This window comes from Petaurus breviceps, unplaced genomic scaffold (genome assembly GCF_028583685.1).
Source record: "Petaurus breviceps papuanus isolate PSGF00001 unplaced genomic scaffold, PetGlider_PUasm1.0 90845, whole genome shotgun sequence".
Classification (NCBI taxonomy): domain Eukaryota; kingdom Metazoa; phylum Chordata; class Mammalia; order Diprotodontia; family Petauridae; genus Petaurus; species Petaurus breviceps.
In genome coordinates, this window is record NW_027187359.1 from 1,681,108 (window position 1) to 1,699,511 (window position 18,404).

Sequence of the window (18,404 nt, forward strand, 5' to 3'; positions counted from 1 at the left end):
CAGAGTTAAGAGTCTAACACGAAGCCTGGTACCTAAATGCTCATTGATTTATTGACAATCCTCCATGGTCATCTGGTCCAAGCCAGCCTGGAAAAAGAAGTCATTTGTACTATAATCCACCCAACAAGAGGTCATTCAGCCTCTGCTTGAAGCCCTTCAATGAGCTCTAAAGACACTTCCAAGTTTTTCCCATGATCCTTTGAGCTATACAATCACAGGTTTGGAATGAGAGCGGAGGTAGGTAAGAAGAGATAGTATTGAAAGAAATGGGAGGAAAACACTACATAATAATACATGTGGAAATGGCTCAAAAACTTCCGCTCTCTGTTCTTTTGACTTCTGTACCACTATGAAAACAATGAAACCTTTCCTGATTCCCTCCCCCTGCTCTTGCCCCTCCTTTTCACATTATCTGGTATTTATTTGTATGCAATAGAATGAAAGTTCTTTGAAGGCAAGAACTGGTTCATTTTTGTTCCCTTTCATGCCCCCTGCCTTACAATCCAACTGGACAACTTGCTATTCCCTGTACATAACATTCTACCTTCTGTCGCCATGCCTTTGCATAGACTGTCCCACCTTCCCCCATACTTCCCCAACTCTCTCTAGTACTGGAATGCCAGTGCTAACTCTTGGAATCCCTAGCTTCCTTCTAGGCTCAGCTCCAATGCTACAAGGCCTACCTTGATCCTTTCTCCCCAGCTGCTAGCATCTTCCCCATCCCTGAAATCCCCACCTTTATTTTTATATGCTTTGTATTTTTATTTACTTATCTGTGTACACACAGTATCTCCTCCTTGAATATAAGATCTCTAAGGGCAGGAACTATTTTTATATTTTGTCTTTATATTCTCAGATCAAAACAAGTTGCCTGGCACATAGCAGAGGCTTAATAAATGCTTCTGAATGAAGGAATATATTGCCTGCTACCACATGGGTGGTAGCACCATATTCCTGCACCTTAGGATAAGCAAAATCATCCCACCAGCAGACATGTACTTGTTGATTCGGGTGCTGCTGAATGGGCAGAGGGTCACTCCAAAGAGTCAGTTGATCATCAGTGCCCTGAGGGAGAGGGCAAGCTATTGACCTATGTGAATATCCATTAATATCATAGAGAAGGCACTGACAGGAGCTGACAAGTGGTTGAGATGCTCATGACAGGGGTAGCAATGGGATTGTACCACTTCTCTTTAAAGCAGAGACCAATGCTAAGAGCATCAGCTGGGAAACCCAAGGGCAGAACGCAGGCCAGAAACACCATCGTGCCTACTTGCTTAGAAGGTAATGATGTCTGGGGAGTTTCTCTGTAGTTTAAAAACAGATCAGATGCATCCCACTAAGGATGCTTCAGGCCAGACACCAGAGCTACTGATTCTGTATCGACATTTGATTTTATTCAAGCTCTCAGAGGTTCCTTCCTTGGTAGAGAGGCAGGTTGGCCAGGTGTCACCCTCAGGCATAAAGAGTGAAATGGGTGCTGCTAGAAGACCCTATCCCACAGGAGGTCCCCAGGACTATGTGGACAAGAAGTAGGGTGACTGGGTAAGAAATAGAAATGATAAAAATAGAATCACAAAATCTGAGAGATGGAAGGGGCCTTAAGTAGCCATTTTGCCCAACCCATATACGAAAGGAATCCCAACTTAATGGCACAATGGATCTGGTACTGGGTCTAGAGTTAGGAACACTGGAGTTCAAATTCAGCCTCAGACATGTATACTACCTGTGTGAACCTGGGCAAGTTACCTAACCTCCATTTGTCTCAGTTTCTTCAACTATAAAATGGGTATAAAAATAGCACCTACTTTGCAGAGCTGTTCTAAGGATCAAATAAGAGAATATTTATTTAAAAAGTGCTTAGCACAGGGTCGTGCATGTAGTAGGAGGTAAATAAATGCTCATTCCCTTCCCTACTATAACATACATGACAAGAAGTCATCCAGGTTCTGCTTAAAGACCTCCAAGGAAAGGCAACCTACCCCCCTCCCTAGGCAGCCCATTCTACTCAGCCCTAATTGTTAGGAAGTTTTTTCCAGATATTGACCATTTTTTCCTTGGCAACTTCTACTCATTACTCCTAGTTCTGCTCTCTAGGGATGAATGAAACAAGTCTGGCCCCTCTTCCACATAATAACTTTTCAAATTCTGAAGATAGCTCTCATGTTCACCCTCCCTTGAATTTTCTCTTGTCTAGGCAAAAAAAAAAATGCCCACTTCCTTTGACCAATCTTCATTTGGCCACTGTTTTAAAGATCACAGATCATCAAACTGAGGCAGCCTAATGGACAGAAGATTAGGAAGCCCAGGAGGAACTGGTCTCTCATTGGGCAGATCAATTATGCACTCGCTACTACTCCTAGATAATTCTCCAAGAATGCAATTTGAAAACAACTTGATGTTCTGTTTAAGAAGGGGAATTTTAGACCCTCAGAGTTCCCTATGCCAATGAAATCACAGGTCTAGACCCTTCCCACACAAAAGAGCAAATAATATTAGAATGAGAAAGAAGCTTAGAGATCATCTACTAAAACACTTTCATTTTACAGAACTGGAAATGGGGCCCAGCGATCAGGTCACAGAGGCATGAAGTGTCAGAGCTAGAATGGGAATCCAGGTGCTATCAAAGCATGCCCCTAGTCTCCTCCTCCATCTAATCCCTGCATGCCACTAGCCAGCTGGGTACTCTTCATAATGCCTGATCTCTGTCATACCCCTCATCCAGCTGTCAGGATCATGCCCACATGGTTGTTGTTGTTGTCCACTGGTTTTTCAGTCATGTCCAGCTCCTTGTGAACCCATTTGGGGCTTTCTTGGCAAAGATACTGGAAGGGTTCGCCATTTCCTTCTCCGGCTCATTTTACAGATAAGGAAACTGAGGCAAACAGGGTGAAGTGACTTGCCCAGGGTCACATAGCCACTAAGTGTCTGAGGCCAGATCTGAACTCAGGTCTTCCTGACTCCAGGCCCAGTGTTCTATCCAATGTACCATTTAGTTGACTATCATGATTATGGCAGGTCTTTAATAGATGACTATTGATTGACTAATGGATGAATATTAATCAATGGATTAATTAGTAAATGAATGACTACCAATTAATTCACAAGCGTTTTAGTAAGCACTTCTTATGTGCCAGGCACTGTGTTAAACATTTTACAAGTATTACCTCATTTTATCCTCACAACCATCCTGGGAAGTAGCCAAAAGCCAGTCATTCAAACTGACAGCAAATTCCTAGTTATTGGAGTCCTAATTAAGAGGAGTGAAAGAAAATGATGACCTTTCATGCCACCTCAGAGAAAACAGAAAGTTAAGTTCCAGAAGGGACATGAAGGGCATAAAATCATCAGGGTTGGGGGAGGGGAAGTCACTATGTTACATACAATGAAGTCACATGATACATTTAACTTACACAAATCCAACTATATGTGCTTGGCAGAAAGAGAAGAAAACAGAGAGAGGGAGGGGGTAGAAGGGGTGACAGGAGTGGAGGGAGGGGGAGGAGAGAGAGATGGAGGGAGGGAAGGAAATAAAGAGGGCAAGGGAGGGAAGGGAGAGGGAATTGGAGGGAGGGGGAGAGAGAGGAGAAAAGGAGAGGGAGAGAGTGGGAAGAGGGAGGGAATAAAAGGAATAGGAGAGGGAGGGAAGAGGAGGAAAAGAAGGAGGAAGGGGAAAAGAAAGGGGGAGAGTAGGAGAGGGAGGGACAGAAGAAAGAGAGGGGGAAGAGAGTATAAAGGGGGATGGAGAAGGAGAGACAGGAAGAGGGGGATTGAAGAAGGGAAAGGGAGGGAGGAGGAGGGGGAGAAAAAGAGAGAGAGAGAGAACAATTTAAATAGTATAGGCCAGTGGTGTCAAACTCAAATAGAAATGGGGGTCACTAAAGGATCACATGAAGATCCCTGTAGGCTACATATTGACTTAATTTCAAAAAATAATATTATCTATGTCTTATTCTATTGCTACTTAGTTTTTTAAATATTTCCCAATTATGTTTTAATCTAGTTCTGGCTGCATGCTTCACCCCTTGGGTCATTCCACCTGGCATTCGACTCAGTGAGCATATGCCCCAGAGTGAGCATGAGATGGGAGACTTAAGTAGGCTGTTTGCTCAGTCACTCTCAGTTCTCAGTTCCCACTTCCCTCTCGTGGCATGAGCTTCTCACTACCACTGAATCTCTTCTTCATCTTACCCATGGACAACCTGCTCATTCCCCCTAGGCTGGTGGAGCTAGCCAGAAAGGCTTCCTAGTGCTTGGCCTTCCTAGTGCTACTGGTCACCAGAAGGCCCCCACTGCATGTCCTTTACCTTCCTTGTATCCTCTCTTGCCTCGTGGCAAAGCAGAAAGAGGAAACCATCATGTAGCCACCCTCTAATAAAATCACCCTTATATGTGAAGCCCTTCCAAGAGCATTTTCCCCCTAATTACCAGTTTTTCTGGCAGTTAAGTCTTTACCTGTCTTTGTTTTCCTCTTTGGGAGTCTGGTTCAAAGCCTTTCTCTTCTAATCTACAACTTAGCTGGGGGTAGTGAAAAATAACATTTTCATTTAATTGTTTCCATAGCAACCATCTCTAATCCATCTGCTCTCTGATACAGATTCCCTTTTCTTAAAAAGATCCTACTCTCTTTCCAGCTACAACTTGTTTAAAGATGCTGTTCTGTAGTGTGCGGGTAATTGGGGGAAATTTTAAAAGGATACACACTGCCATTCGAACCTAAATCCAAGTAAGATGTGATACATAATAATCTGTAGAGGCCCCTGAAGTTAGACCAGACAAACACTCTACACCTAAGAAATTCCCTGTCTCTCTGGACAGGTTACTACCAAACAAGGGTGTGCTGGGGCCAGCCTGAAAGGGCTCAGGTGAGCTGACTGTTCAATTAAGGGCACTCACACCTTGGAAATCAGCAGACACTACAAACCAGGACTTGGTTTGCTGTTTTGTTGATTATTTTAGACATAAGACAGTGACAGACAAAATGCTAAAAAAGGCAGAGTAAACTTAAAAGTGGGGCACCCTGCATTTTTGGTCAGCCAGTTGTTAAATACATACTGGCACCCCCTGCCACCTGCTGAAATTAGCTGAAGCCCCCCACTCCCTCCCAACAAAGCAGGCCCCCAAATGAAATTGCTCTCCTGACAGCTCTTAGCAATATAACTCCTTCCCTCCCCTGCTCTGCTCAAGACCTAATTAAGCAGAACCTCAGGGAGAAAATGAAAAACCTGTCACATCAGAGCTTATCTTCCTGGAAAAGAAAAACACCCAGTTGCTGACTGAATCAAAATATTTTTTTACTTTTTCCATTCCTATTGGTATGAAGAGACCCACAAGTCCAGGGAAAAGCCAGAAAGGAGAGACTGCTGATGAACAAACTTCCAGCCGCAGGGAATGACCCCCAAATTGGCAATGTGTTCAATAAAAGTCTACAGAAAAGGATGAGAGAGGCTGCTGTCTTGTCTTCTCACTCCTTAGTTGATGCTCTATCATACCTACACCATCTCTGCTCCTGGGGGCTCTTCTGTTCACCAAGGCCAATCCTTCTACAGACCCCTTTCCAGTCTCCATTTCACATTATTTGATATGCCATTTCCCACCACCTCCATGCCTTTGCTCAGGCTGTCTCCCATGCATCACCTCTTCAAACCCCTAGCTTCCTTCAAGGATAAGTCCAGATGCTACCTTCTTTAGGAAGCCTTTCCTGATCTCTCTAGTTGTCAGTATTCTTCATCTCTGCAAATTATCTTGTACGTACTTTTCTGTTTACATACTGTCTCCCCACCCACCCACCCAGTAGAATTAAGACCCTTGAGGTCAGCATGTGTTTTATTTTTTGTCTTTGTATACTAGCACCTGAGACCCTACCTAATAAACATACTTAATAAATACTTGCTGAACTGAAATGAACTGAAAGCTTTTCTTTAGATGGCTTTTACCCAAGATCAAACTGTTATCAGGGGTAAGGAGAGGTACAAGGCGATATCCTGCCGGCACATTTGATGATAAAATGGCAGGTATAGCCCAGCTCTACTGTCGTTGTTCAGTCAATTCAGTCATGTCCAACTCTTCATGACCCCATATGGGGTTTTCTTGGCAAAGATACTGAAGTGGTTTGACATTTCCTTCTCCAGTGGATTAAGGCAAACTGAGGTTAAATGACTTGCCCAGGGTCACACAGCTAGTAAGGATTTAAGCCTAGATTTGAACTCAGGTCTTCCTGACTCTAGGCCCAGTGCTTGATACACTGAGCCACCTAGCTGCCTCCTCCAGCTCTACTAGACAGCCATAATAACCTGTATTAGACTGGGGCATGGAGACAAGGCTGGTAAGCTCATCCATTCACCACAAGCACAACAAAGAACACAGTCACAAGAAACCCTGGGATGGGTCATGTCATTGTAGGTTTAAAGTTGGAGACCTCAGAGGTAGGTTAAGACATCAGAGACCATCACATCCAACTCCCTCGTTTTACAGATAAGGAAACTGAAAGATGAAGAGAATTGAATTGGACAAGCGCCCAAAGTCACTGAGGAAACTGAGGCTCAGGCAGGTTACTCGATTTGCCCACAGCTAGTAAGTACACAAGGGAAGATTTAGCCTCCACCCAGCACACAAATCAGCTACTTCACATCGCTTCTCATCTGTAAAATCAAAGGGCCGGATTTTATGACGCTGGATGTCCCTTCCAACACTTGACATTCAGTAACTCAATAATCCCATCTTCTGCCAAAGGCAACTTCTAATTCTCTGCTGCAGCAGCAGCTTCAGATCACCTGGAAGCCATCTGCTAGAGCTTCTCATGCTTGGGCATGTGAGAAGAAAGCTGACCTGCCTGGGGAGATGGGGGAGAGGGGAGGGCAGGCCTGCCTCTGACCCTTGAAACACTAAAAGCAAAGTGCAAGGTCCTTCATCAAGATCCTCCCCCAAGCAGTCTGCACTCAAGTCCATGCCACCCTACCTTATGTAGGTTCTCTGGGAGCCCCTTCCCCTCACCATTCACCTAGGGAAATAACACCACACTCTCTAAACTCAAGCTCTAACTGAACAATTCAACAAGCAACTGGGACACTGTATTTATGGAAGCTCTACAGTACCAAAATTAAATCCTCCTGGATGAGCTCATATTTGGGTGCTGGTGCTAATTACATCTGCCCCTTCCAGGGACCAAGGCAGGCTCCAACAAAGCTCTGTGAACTCAGATGAAGGGCATTTCCTAAAGCCCCCTGAACACTGTACAGCCACACATAGCAGGGCCCACAAAACACTTGGATGAGGTCCGAAATTCTCTTCTCTGTTCCAGGATCCCTCATATCTAACCTCTGACACTATCTCGTTGGTAAGTTCATCAGTAAAGAAGACTCCTGGTGCAAAAACTCCTGCCACCAAAGCAAATCCACAACTTTCCTGCAATTTAACCACAGCCACACAGTTAGTATGCTTCAGAGGCAAGATTTGAACCTAGGTCATCATGACTCCAGAGTTTGCCCTCTATCCATAACACCATGATGTCTTAGAAATAGAATCACAGACTCCGAACTGTACCTTAGAGGTCATTTGGTCTAAGCCCTCATTTTATAAAGGAGAAAGCTCAGACCAGAGAGGTTAAGAAATGTGCCCATGATCACTAAAGTCCTAAGGGGCAGAGCTGGGATTCATAGCCAGGTTCACTCTTCAAAGATGGCAAATCCAGAGCTCTTTTGAGTGACCCACCCTGCTTCTCTGTCTCCATCCATGCCTGTCTCTTTCTTCTCTCTTTCTTTCTGTATCTCTGTGTTTTTCTCTGACACTCTGTCTCTATTTCTTCCTTTCCATGTCTCTGTCTCTATCTCTTTGTCTCTCTCTCTCTCTCTCTCACACACACACAAACACATACCCACACACACATACAAGTATGAACACAGTCCACAGAGTCACTCAGTAGCAGACAAGGGCCCACATAGGATGGTTTTTCTATCAGAGCCTCAGTTGATTCCAGACTGCCTGGATGCTGAAGATGGTGTTTGTAAACCAGAGGCCAAAGAAGCAAACACCCTACAGAATACTAATAAGGCAGAGAGCACGTAGCTAACCAGAATCCTTGCTCATCTCAAATCCTCATTCTAACCCTTTAATCCAAACTCCATCGCTGCCAAAAATTTATAAGACTTGGTGAACAGGCAAAGGTATCTGACCACCCTAGGGCCTTGTCACTGCTCCAATCCCTTGGTCTTGCCCAAAGTGGAGCATGATTATGGCTAGAAATAAGGTAAACAGGGGTCTGGATAATCCATAGTGAAAAAAGCAGCTCCTAGATAATAAAGAATTGACCAGTAGCATTCCCAGGACAAACACTCAGAAGAATGACAACATGCCTCCCTACCACCTAATTCATTCAATTTTGGGACTCACTGTCCTGATTAGTAAATGAATTAGTGAAAATTCACCTAACCCACCATATCTAGCTACCCTCAGACCACAATTCACAATCCATCCAGTCATCCCCTGGAACATCTGGACCTAACCAGCAGAAGTATCTTGCTGCCTGCTCAGCCACCCGTATGTGGCACTCATTTACACCACCACTTCCCACCTTTTGCTCTTGCCCAGTGAATAATCAAATCAATGGTTACTAGAAAGAACATAACAAGCTATTGCCCCATTGCTCTACTCACAATCCCTGTGACTGCCTAGATCAATAGTTCTCATTCTTTTATGTTCGCATCATGGGCACATTTGGCAGTCTGGTGAAGCCTACAGACCCTTTCTCAGAAATCTGTAAATGCATAAGATAAAATGTACAGGATTACAAAGGAAATTAATTCTATTGAAATATATTTTTTAAAAAATAAATTCATAGACCCCAGGTTAAGGCCCTTCCTGGACACTGCTTCCCTTTAAGCATTGTATCCCCAACAATGCAAGCTTGTTGAGGGCAGAAAGTGGCTGACATAAATGCTTCTTGATTGATTGAATGAGTGAATCAAATGGCTGAGGCCCTCTCCTCTGGGTAAACCTGGATAAGAATCTACCCCCAGCACAACCTCTGGATACCTTTAACTGATCCTGTACTATTCCAACCCAAGAATAATTGTTTCACTCATTAGCTAAAGAGCAATCATAAGGAAAATAGTTCACACATTTCCTCATCCATCCCCACCCCATGTGAAGGTCCAGATGTCCTGGTATCCAAAGGGTCAAGGCTTCAGACTCTTATCAATGTATACATACACATTCACTTTCTCTTCCAGAGGTCATTCAGTTCTAAGCAGGAATTTAGATAGCTGAATCCCACATTTACAAGTCCCTAACCCTTTGACACCCCCTCCCCCAATGAGTCCAGGCCCTTCTCCCTCCAGCTCTTTGACACTCCCTCCCCCAATGAGTCCAGGCCCTTCTCCTTCTAGCCCTTTGACTCCCCCTCCCCCAATGAGTCCAGGCCCTTCTCCCTCCAGACCCCAATGAGGGCAGTGTTTCCCCTTAAAGACCCTACCTCTTGCAGACAGCTTCTTGGTATTGATGATCTTAGCTGCATACTCATGTCCAGTGCAAAGTTTGACACAGCGTCGTACAACTGAGAAAGCCCCCCTAGGGAAAAAACAGGTGGAGGTGGGAAAGGAGGAGAGGAAAGGAAAGGAAGGAGGGAGAAAAGAGACATAAAAAGAAAATAGGTTAATCTATCATTAAGAGACATTCAGACATGCCTTAGCACCCCATGGCACCCCTCAATATCAGGTCAGTTTTGAGGAGAGCCAAAGAAGTGGGCCTAAGCAATAGAGAAGACCAAAGAATCAGGAAGATTCTGCACTGGGAGTATAAATGCATCAAAGGAAAGGAAAGGTGCCCTCACAGCAGTGCAGGGGGTACCAAGCACTCAGAGCCCACACTGAGCACTGACCACCAAGCCCAGGAGCCTGGCACACCCAGAATGCCTCAGCTTGTCATTTACTAGTTAATCAACCAGAATTTACTAATGGCCTGCCATGTATCCAGTAGCATCAGGAATACAAGCCCTGCCCTAGTTGGGAAGATTATGTGACCTAATGGAAAAAGCACTGGATTGGGAATTAATAGTCTTCCACTGTCTCTGAAGCTGGCTTTGGAGAAGTCACCAACTTTCTCTGGCCCTCAGTTTCCCCACTGTGTAAAATCAAAGGGATGAACTAGCTAATCTTTAAGGTCCCTTAGAGTTCTGACATTCTATGATTCACACACACACACACACACACACACACACACTGACCAATACAAAATAGCATATAACTGTTGGACTGTGTATTACAGATTTTTGCTAGAGTAACAGCTTAGCATAGTAGATAGAATATTCAATCTGAAGTAAGGAAAATTAGGATTCTGATCCAGGCTCAGCTACATGTTGGCTATATGTTCCTGGGCAGGTCACAAAATCTCTCTAAGATTCATTTTAACTCATCTGTAAAATCAGGGAAATAATGAAATACAGGGTTGTTCTGAGGGTCAAATGAGAATTTTCTTTATCTTTAAAGCATTCCAGAAGCATTGGTTATTATTATTATGATGTAAGAGAGAAGTTCAGAAAAGTCAGTGAGGATTAGAATAGTCAAAAAAGATTTTATGGAGGAGATGGGACTTGAAGGCCAGGTAGGATTTTTGGAAGAAGAGGAGCCAGGGACAGGTGAGGTTCTTAGAAGCTCCAAGTTAGATTTCTAACCATCCCAAAATACTGGTTCACTTAAAGAAAATTTCTGAGTCCTAACTGGGACAAGGACAGCTAGGTGGTGTAGTGGATGGAACACTGGGTTTGGAGTCAGGAAGACTCATCTTCCTTAGTTCAAATCCAACCTCAGATACTTACTAGCTATATGACCCTGGGCAAGTCACTTAACCTTATTTGCTTCTGTTTTCTCATCTGTAAAATGAGCTGCAGAAGGAAATGGCAAACCATTTCAGTATCTGTGCCAAGAAAACCCCAAATGGAGTCATGAAAAGTCACGACTTAACTCAACAACAAAATAACTGGGACATCTGAAGAAAAGAAAAGCCCCTGCTCTGGCAGGTGCCCCCAAATCCCCCTACTGTCACTCTAAAGCTCTGAATGCCCCACAATGATCCTTCCTCATCCCATCTTGAATTCTTCCTATGCTGAGAGGTGTAACCAATACAAACCAGTAAGTATTATTAAGCACCTGTTACATGCTGGGAATACAAAGATACCTCCCCCCTTAAAAAAAAAAAGCTTCTAAAAATCAGCCTCTGCCCTCAAAGAGCTTACATTCTTGAGGGGGGAAGGGAAATACAGCATGACAGCAGATAAGGATATACATCAATCAATCAGCAAGCCCCTTCTATATATTCAGCCCTTTACCAGACACTGGAAATGGAAAAATGAAACAATGTCTACCCTCAGAAACCTTATATTCTCTTGGGAGAAAAAAAATGAGGAAAAGAGGGGTAGCATTAACAACCAAGACTTTTCAATATAATGGGGCACCTGAATTGAGTCTTGATGAAAGTTGGAGGGGAGGAGGAAGAACGTTCCAGAAGGGATGGGGAGAGGGGCAGGGCACAGACTTGATAAAGTGCAGCCCCCTGCAGGAAACAGCAAGTAGATTATTTTGGCTAGAAGGGAAGTAATGTGCTAGGAACCTTGAAAGGTAGGCTGGAACCAGGCCAGGAGCCTGAGGCCTCTATTTTAGAGCTCCAGGTTCTTAGATAGATGAGAGGCAGTCCTATAAAGGGCTCTATCTTTCTAAGACTAGGCTTAAGGCCAGGTAATTACTTTATAAAGACCCCCTGTGACCCTAGAAAGGTAGGTCTGAAGAGGAAGAGATGAGAGGTCAGGACCTCAACCTGGCAAATCTTAAACTGCCTAGATTTTACCTAGATGGACTCTAAGGCTATCGAAATCTGCCATTTAATAACCCCAAATTCAGCCTGAGGATAGGACTGTATTCAGATCACGTAATCAAACTAGTGTGTCTAAGGGAAAGTCAAAAGTCACTCTGAGTCTTAGTTTCCCCAACTATAAAAATGAGGATAATAATATCCATAGTCTGTCATGAAATGCAAATGAGATAAGTAAGCAGAGATCAGGATAGGACAAAGTGGGGAAACCAGTGACCATCTTAGGTAACTGCTGCCAATAGCAAAATTCAGTCAATTAGTCAATAAGCATTTAAGGGAACCTAGAAGTCATCTAAAAGGTTAACCACATTTTACAGATATGGGAAACTGAGGCCCAGAGGGGTAAAGTGACTCATCCAAGGTCACATAGGTAAGTCCTCAGACTCCACCACCTACTCATTACAGGCCACTTCCCCTTTCATCCATAGTCAGATGAGGGGATTGGACTCTGAGGCTCCTTTTCATCTGTAAATTTGTAAATCCTTTCAACTCAAATCTGTGAGACTATGGATTAAACCTGGTCCAGATGCAGCAAATAGTCACTAGAGGGCAGCCAGAAGTCAGGGCAGATGGACAATCAGCTGCACATTCCGAGAGAACCAAGGGTTCCAGGTCAGTACCAGGTCAACAGAAGAGCAGGGTAGTTTGGTGACATAATCCTGAAAGATGAGGCAAAGTCAGGACTCCAGGGAAGGGCGAGGGAAGGAGGTGGTACCAGGAAATATTGAGGTAAATAAAGAGAAAAACCGTACCCATCATATGGGGACACAGGAAGGAGAAGATGCAATTCGGTTTCATTCAATAAACACTAGGCACTTACCATGGGCAAGGCCTTGTGCTAGTGTGGAGACTAGAAAAACTAAAAATATTATTGTCTCTGCCCTCAGGGAGGTTGCAATCAAACTGGTGAGGAAACAATATGGAAACAACTGAGTTTAATTCAGGGTAGGTGCGATTTGGAACAAAGGAGAGGCTCAAAGAGGTCTAGGAAAATCTGAGGAGAGAAAGATCACTTTTAGTTTGGGGACAAGTTCCAGGTAGAGGATGAATAAAGGTTTACTGGAGGAGGAGACACCTGAATTAAGCTGAAGGAAGGAAACAGAGAGGGAGGGAAGGAAGGAGGGAAGAAGGGAAGGAGGAACCTATTACATGCCAGATACAGTGCTGAGAAATTTTACAATTATTTCATTTGATCCTCACAACAACCTTAGGAGGCAGGTGCTATTAGCTATTATCATGCCCATTTTACAGTTGAGGAAACTAATGCAAACTAAGATGAAATGACTTGCCCAGGGTAACACAGTTAGTAAGTATGAGATCACATTTGAACTCAAGTCTTCCTGACTTCAGACTCAGCACTCTATAGACTGAATGACCTAACTGCATATATAAGGTCAGACTTTTTCATTGTGTTGTCTAGTTTTGCTGAAATGTTTCTATTTTTCTCTCTCTTTTATTCTCTGCTATAAGGGATGACTTTGTGGAGGAGGAGGAAGGAAAGATTTATTTGGAAATCTGTTACTGGTCAGTCACTTCTTTCATGTTCAGCTGTTTGTGACCCTATTTTGGGGTTTTCTTGGCAAAGATACTGGAGTGGTTTACCATTTCCTTCTTCAGTTCATTTTACAAATGAGGAGCTGAGCGTTAAGTGACTTGCCCAGGGTCACACAGCTAGTATATATCTGAGACCAGATTTGAACTCAATCTTCCTGAATGAACTGAGTCTCCCTGATTCCCAACCCAGTGCTCTATTCACTTTGCCACCTAGATGATTTGGAAATCTAGATGATGAAAAAAAGAATGATGTCAATACAAATTTATCTTAAAAATACAGGGTTGATAGGAGAGAAAATGGTGATTACAGGAAGATATTGTTAAATCAAAACACAAAGGACTAAGGGGAAGAGGGAGAGGAGAGACTCTAGATTAACCAGGTCCAGCTCAGGTGATGCTTTTATTATGAAAGAACAACACGGCATGTGGTCATGTGGTCTAGATTGGCCTAGAGTGAAGCACTGAATTGAATAGACCTGAGTCAGATTCCAGTAAGCTGTCTACATACTAATAACCTAACTGGAAATCCCCTTTGAGGCATGTGAAGGAGCACCTGTTGGCATCACTCTGTCCATCTGCCCATCTGTCTGTCTTTTCAACCTCAGGCACTGACATGCCCTGTCTGGGCCAAGAACCAAAGGCAGCTCATGCATAGCAAGCACAGCGACTCTTCACAAGCGGAGAAGGATTAATCTGCCATGAACTCTGACCCACAAACTCCCAGCAGGCATCCACTGGGTACCACAAAATAAGCAGGAGACAGGCCTGCCTTCAGGGACCTTAGAGCCTAATCCGTTGCTGTTTGTCCTTGTTCTGGAAGAGAACCCTGATGTCAGAAGGTGATGTGACGACTTGCCAAGTGAACTGGATTTAAGTGAGGCAGTACTGAGGTGCAAAGTCACTAGCCTCACCTTCTCCTCCGGAGTCATCTGTGTACAGTGAGAAGATATAGATCAGGATGTCTGGAAATAGCCTCGCTAGAGTCTAACTACAGAACAGAGATTTGGATACATGAAACAAGTCTAGAATAATGCAAGGAACTGGGGACATTTCCCCTAGAGAAGGGAAAACTGAGGTTGGGGGAAGGGAGAGAAATGACAGTAGTGTTCAAGTATTTTAAAGACTGCAGAAAAATAATTAGGCTTGTTGTTCTGTTTGGCAAAAACCTCAGAAAGTAATGAGTTCTCCCTCTGAGCTGAGGCAGGAGGACCACTTGTTGCAGAGGTTATTAGAAGGGTTTCTAGTTCAAAAACTTGGCTGAACTAGATAGTCTCTGAAGTCTCTTCCAATTATGACACTCAAAAAAGGAGGCACATGATGAAGGGTCAGGTTGGCAATTCTATAGGAAGGCACTGCTCCCTCCCCCTACTAAACATCTGAAATTTACTGACATCATTAACAGTCAAATCTAATGGTCTTTTTTCATTCTTCTTCCTTCTTGACCCCTTGACAATGGTGACCACCTCTCTTCCTCAATACTCTCTCCTCTCTGGGGTTTTTTGTGACATAATTTCTGTCTTGATTCTTTTTCAACATTTCTAATTATACCTTCTATCTCTTTTGCTGGATCATCATTTGAAGTATATCCTCATGCTGCTTAACTGTGGCTTAACATTAAAATTCTGTCCTGGGCCCTCTTCTTTCCTCTCTTCTCCCTACATTCTCCCTCAGTGACTTCATCAGTCCCCATGGATTTAACTATTATCTCTATGCTGATGAATCCCCAATACATGTATTTCTAGCACTAGTGTCTCTCCTGAGCCCCTCGCTCACATCACCAAATACCTATTGGACACTTCAAACTAGATATCTCATAATCATCTCAAATTCAATATGTTGAAAATTGAACTCATTATCTTTCCCCAAAAACCATCCCTTCTTCCCAGCTTCCCTATTACTTACTGTCAAGGGTGGTCAGAAAGGTTTCAACCTCCATATCATCTTCCACCCCTCACTCTTACTACGTATATCCAAATCAGTCATCCAATCTTATCCTTTCTTTTCCACAATATATCCCATATACATCCCTTTGTCTCCACTTATACAACCACCACCCTGGTTCGGGCCATCCCTTCTCACTTAGATTATTCCAGTATCTTTTTAAGTAGGCTACCTGCCTCAAGTCTTCCCCCATTCCAATCCATTCTCCACAGAGGTGACAAAGAGACTTTCCTGAAGTGTAGGTATCATCCTATGCTCAAGTAAATTCCAGTGGCTGCCTATTATTTCCAAAATCAAATATAAAATTCTCTGGTATCTAAATTTCTTCACAACCCAGCTCTTTCTATCCTCTCCTCTACATACTCAATTAACTACTCCCATAATGACCTGCTTTTTATTCTTCACATACAACACTCCATCTCTTATCTCTGTATCTTCCACCTGGCTGTCCCACATGTGGAACACTCTTCTGCTTCACGTCTGCCTTCAGAATCTCCAGCTTCCTTCAGGATTCAGCTCAAATGCCTGCCTCTCCATCCTCATTTCATGCTACTCCTCTTCCTTCCCTCTTTGTTCCAACCAAACCAGGGCACTAGGTCTTTTCTGAACTCCACGTCCTATCTCATATCCTATACTATATACCAATTCCCATATCTTATATCAACCTGGTGCATCTGTACAAATCATTCCCCATGACTACAAGGCACTCTTCATCCTTGTTTCTTAGAATCCTTATTTCCTTTAAGGCTCAACTCAGATGACACCTCCCCCAGGAAACTTTCCATAATTCCTACCCACCCATCATCCCCTTTCCCAGTGGTTATTGTGTAGAAGATGAGCGAGAATCAGAAGAGACTTGAAGTGGGATAAACCAATTAGGAGGATGTTGCGAAAGCCCAGACAAGAGGCTATGCAGGTCTCAGCCAAGCTGGTAGCAAAGAAGTGGAGAGATAAAGAAAGCCAAAAACAGTTCATGCAATCAAGTAACATGTCCTAATGGGGGAGACAACATGCAGACAAACAGATACATATAAAATACATACAGAGTAGTTGGAAAATAACCTTAGCAAAGAAGTGGAGAGATAAAGAGAGCCAAAAACAGTTCATGCAATCAAGTATGTCCTAATGGGGAAGACAACATGCAGACAAACAGATACATATAAAATACATACAGAGTAGTCCGAAAATAACCTTAGCAAAGAAGGCTCTAACAGCGGACAGTCTCCAACCAAGAGAGAAAGAGAATGGATATTTAGTTGCTTTCTTCTCATGATTCCAAATTGTTTTCCAGGAGAAGTGGACCAATTCACAGATTCACCATTGTGTATCAGTGTGCCTGTCTTCCCACAGCCCTTCCAACATCGACTATTCCCACATTTTATCATCTTTGCCAAGTGGATGGATGTGAGATGAAACCTCAGAGTTGTTTCAATTTGCATTTCTCTTATTAGTAGTGATTTGGAACAATCCTTCCTTGCAATTCTTTGAGAAATAAATGGACATATCTCAAGAACTGTTTTTCATTTTGTCTTTGTATCTCCAGCACCTAGCACACTTGCCTTGCACATGGCATGCATTTATTAAACAACTGGCGAATTGATTTGCATTATGGAGTGTTACATTCTTTCAAAATCCCCAAAGAATTAGAATCTGGTTCTGCATATGGTACTTTAAGAGTCTGTGCTATGGCATAAAGGAAAGTCATATCAAGGCCCAGAGATCTCCAGAACATAAAATTTTTGAGAAAAGAAAAACACATAATTCACTCTGGGGAAATCAGGGTAGCAGAAGTATTCTATAGACAACAGCGAGGAGTAGTCACTTTCACCAGGAACATGGAAAAACATATACATGACTATAATAATGTGGAAAGAAAACAACAGTAGAAGACAGCTGAACCCCAGAATAACTGGAATGAAATTTGGTTCTGGAGAACAAAGGATGAAACACATGTCCCTCATCTCAGAGGAAAACTGGGGGATAAAGGGTGCAGAATATTGCCAACAGTGTCCTACCTGGTTGCCTCGCCAGGCGGTTCTGTTGCCTGTTTTTCTTTGGGATATATTCCCCCTCCAACAAGGGAGGACTTGTTGGAGGGGAAGTATATCTGAAAATGAAAAAAAAACAATGACAAAAGGTGCCAATAAAACAAAGGAAGGGGGAGAAAGATAGGGAATAACAAATGTTTATCATCCAAAGTCCAGGGAAAATAAGATGACTGGCTACTGACACTTTGTAATAACTCAGAGAAGCAGTAGAAGCTGCCAAATATATAATGGAAACTGACTGTGGTAAAACTGGCAAAAGGCCCAAATCCTTACAGGACATTTATCACAATGGCTAGCTCTTTCCCAGAGTCCCAAACTCCCCATGCACAAAGACACATGTACACACACACACATCCTACCCTCTTCTAGTTGTGTATAATGGTGAATCATCACTGTACCTTGGACTAGGGCCTGTGATTCAATGTTCCTCCCCCAACACTGACCTTATGATGGTTCCCCTCAGAAGTTTCCACCCCCAAAAGCACTCAAAGGTCTTTAGCAACCCAAAATAATATCCTGCTCTGTCAGGAACACACAGGAATCCAATGACCCTGCTGTAGGCCAGTGACCACAGACCCTAACTTGGAATAAAACATCCAGAATTCATACCATATTGGAAGAAGGTGCAGATCACCCACAGGTGTAGGGATGGTGTTCCATGGGCAAAATGTTCTTTCTCCGAACAGCCTAGAGGCTTGTTGTTCTGAAGAATCTCAGCACGACTGAGGTAACCAGAACCCAGCAAGGACAACCAAACGATTTATAAGACGTATGCCATTAGCTTTTATAGGTAGGTTTCAACCTACTGGGTCCTACCTATCATCACTCCGACTACAGTTTGGGCCACGTTTGGTGGTCCCCCTTACCCACGAAGCACTGATAGCCGTGGCTGTGTGGGTGGTCGATACTGCACAGCATCCAGGTGCTCAAGGGTACTGTAAGATCAGGCAGTCTCCATGATCCACGAATGTACTCAACAATGCTGACACATCGGATTGGGGC

The 18,404-nt window shown here is 43.4% G+C and overlaps 1 protein-coding gene across 1 annotated transcript in view; it reads right to left on the reverse strand.

The window, feature by feature from the left end:
• Positions 1–18,404, reverse strand: part of CAMK2B (calcium/calmodulin dependent protein kinase II beta) — a 281,298-nt gene that overhangs the window by 185,469 nt on the left and 77,425 nt on the right. The window contains exon 2 of the mRNA XM_069071805.1: positions 9,470–9,564. Coding sequence (XP_068927906.1) covers positions 9,470–9,564 — 95 coding nt within the window. The remainder of the gene's footprint in view (positions 1–9,469; positions 9,565–18,404) is intronic.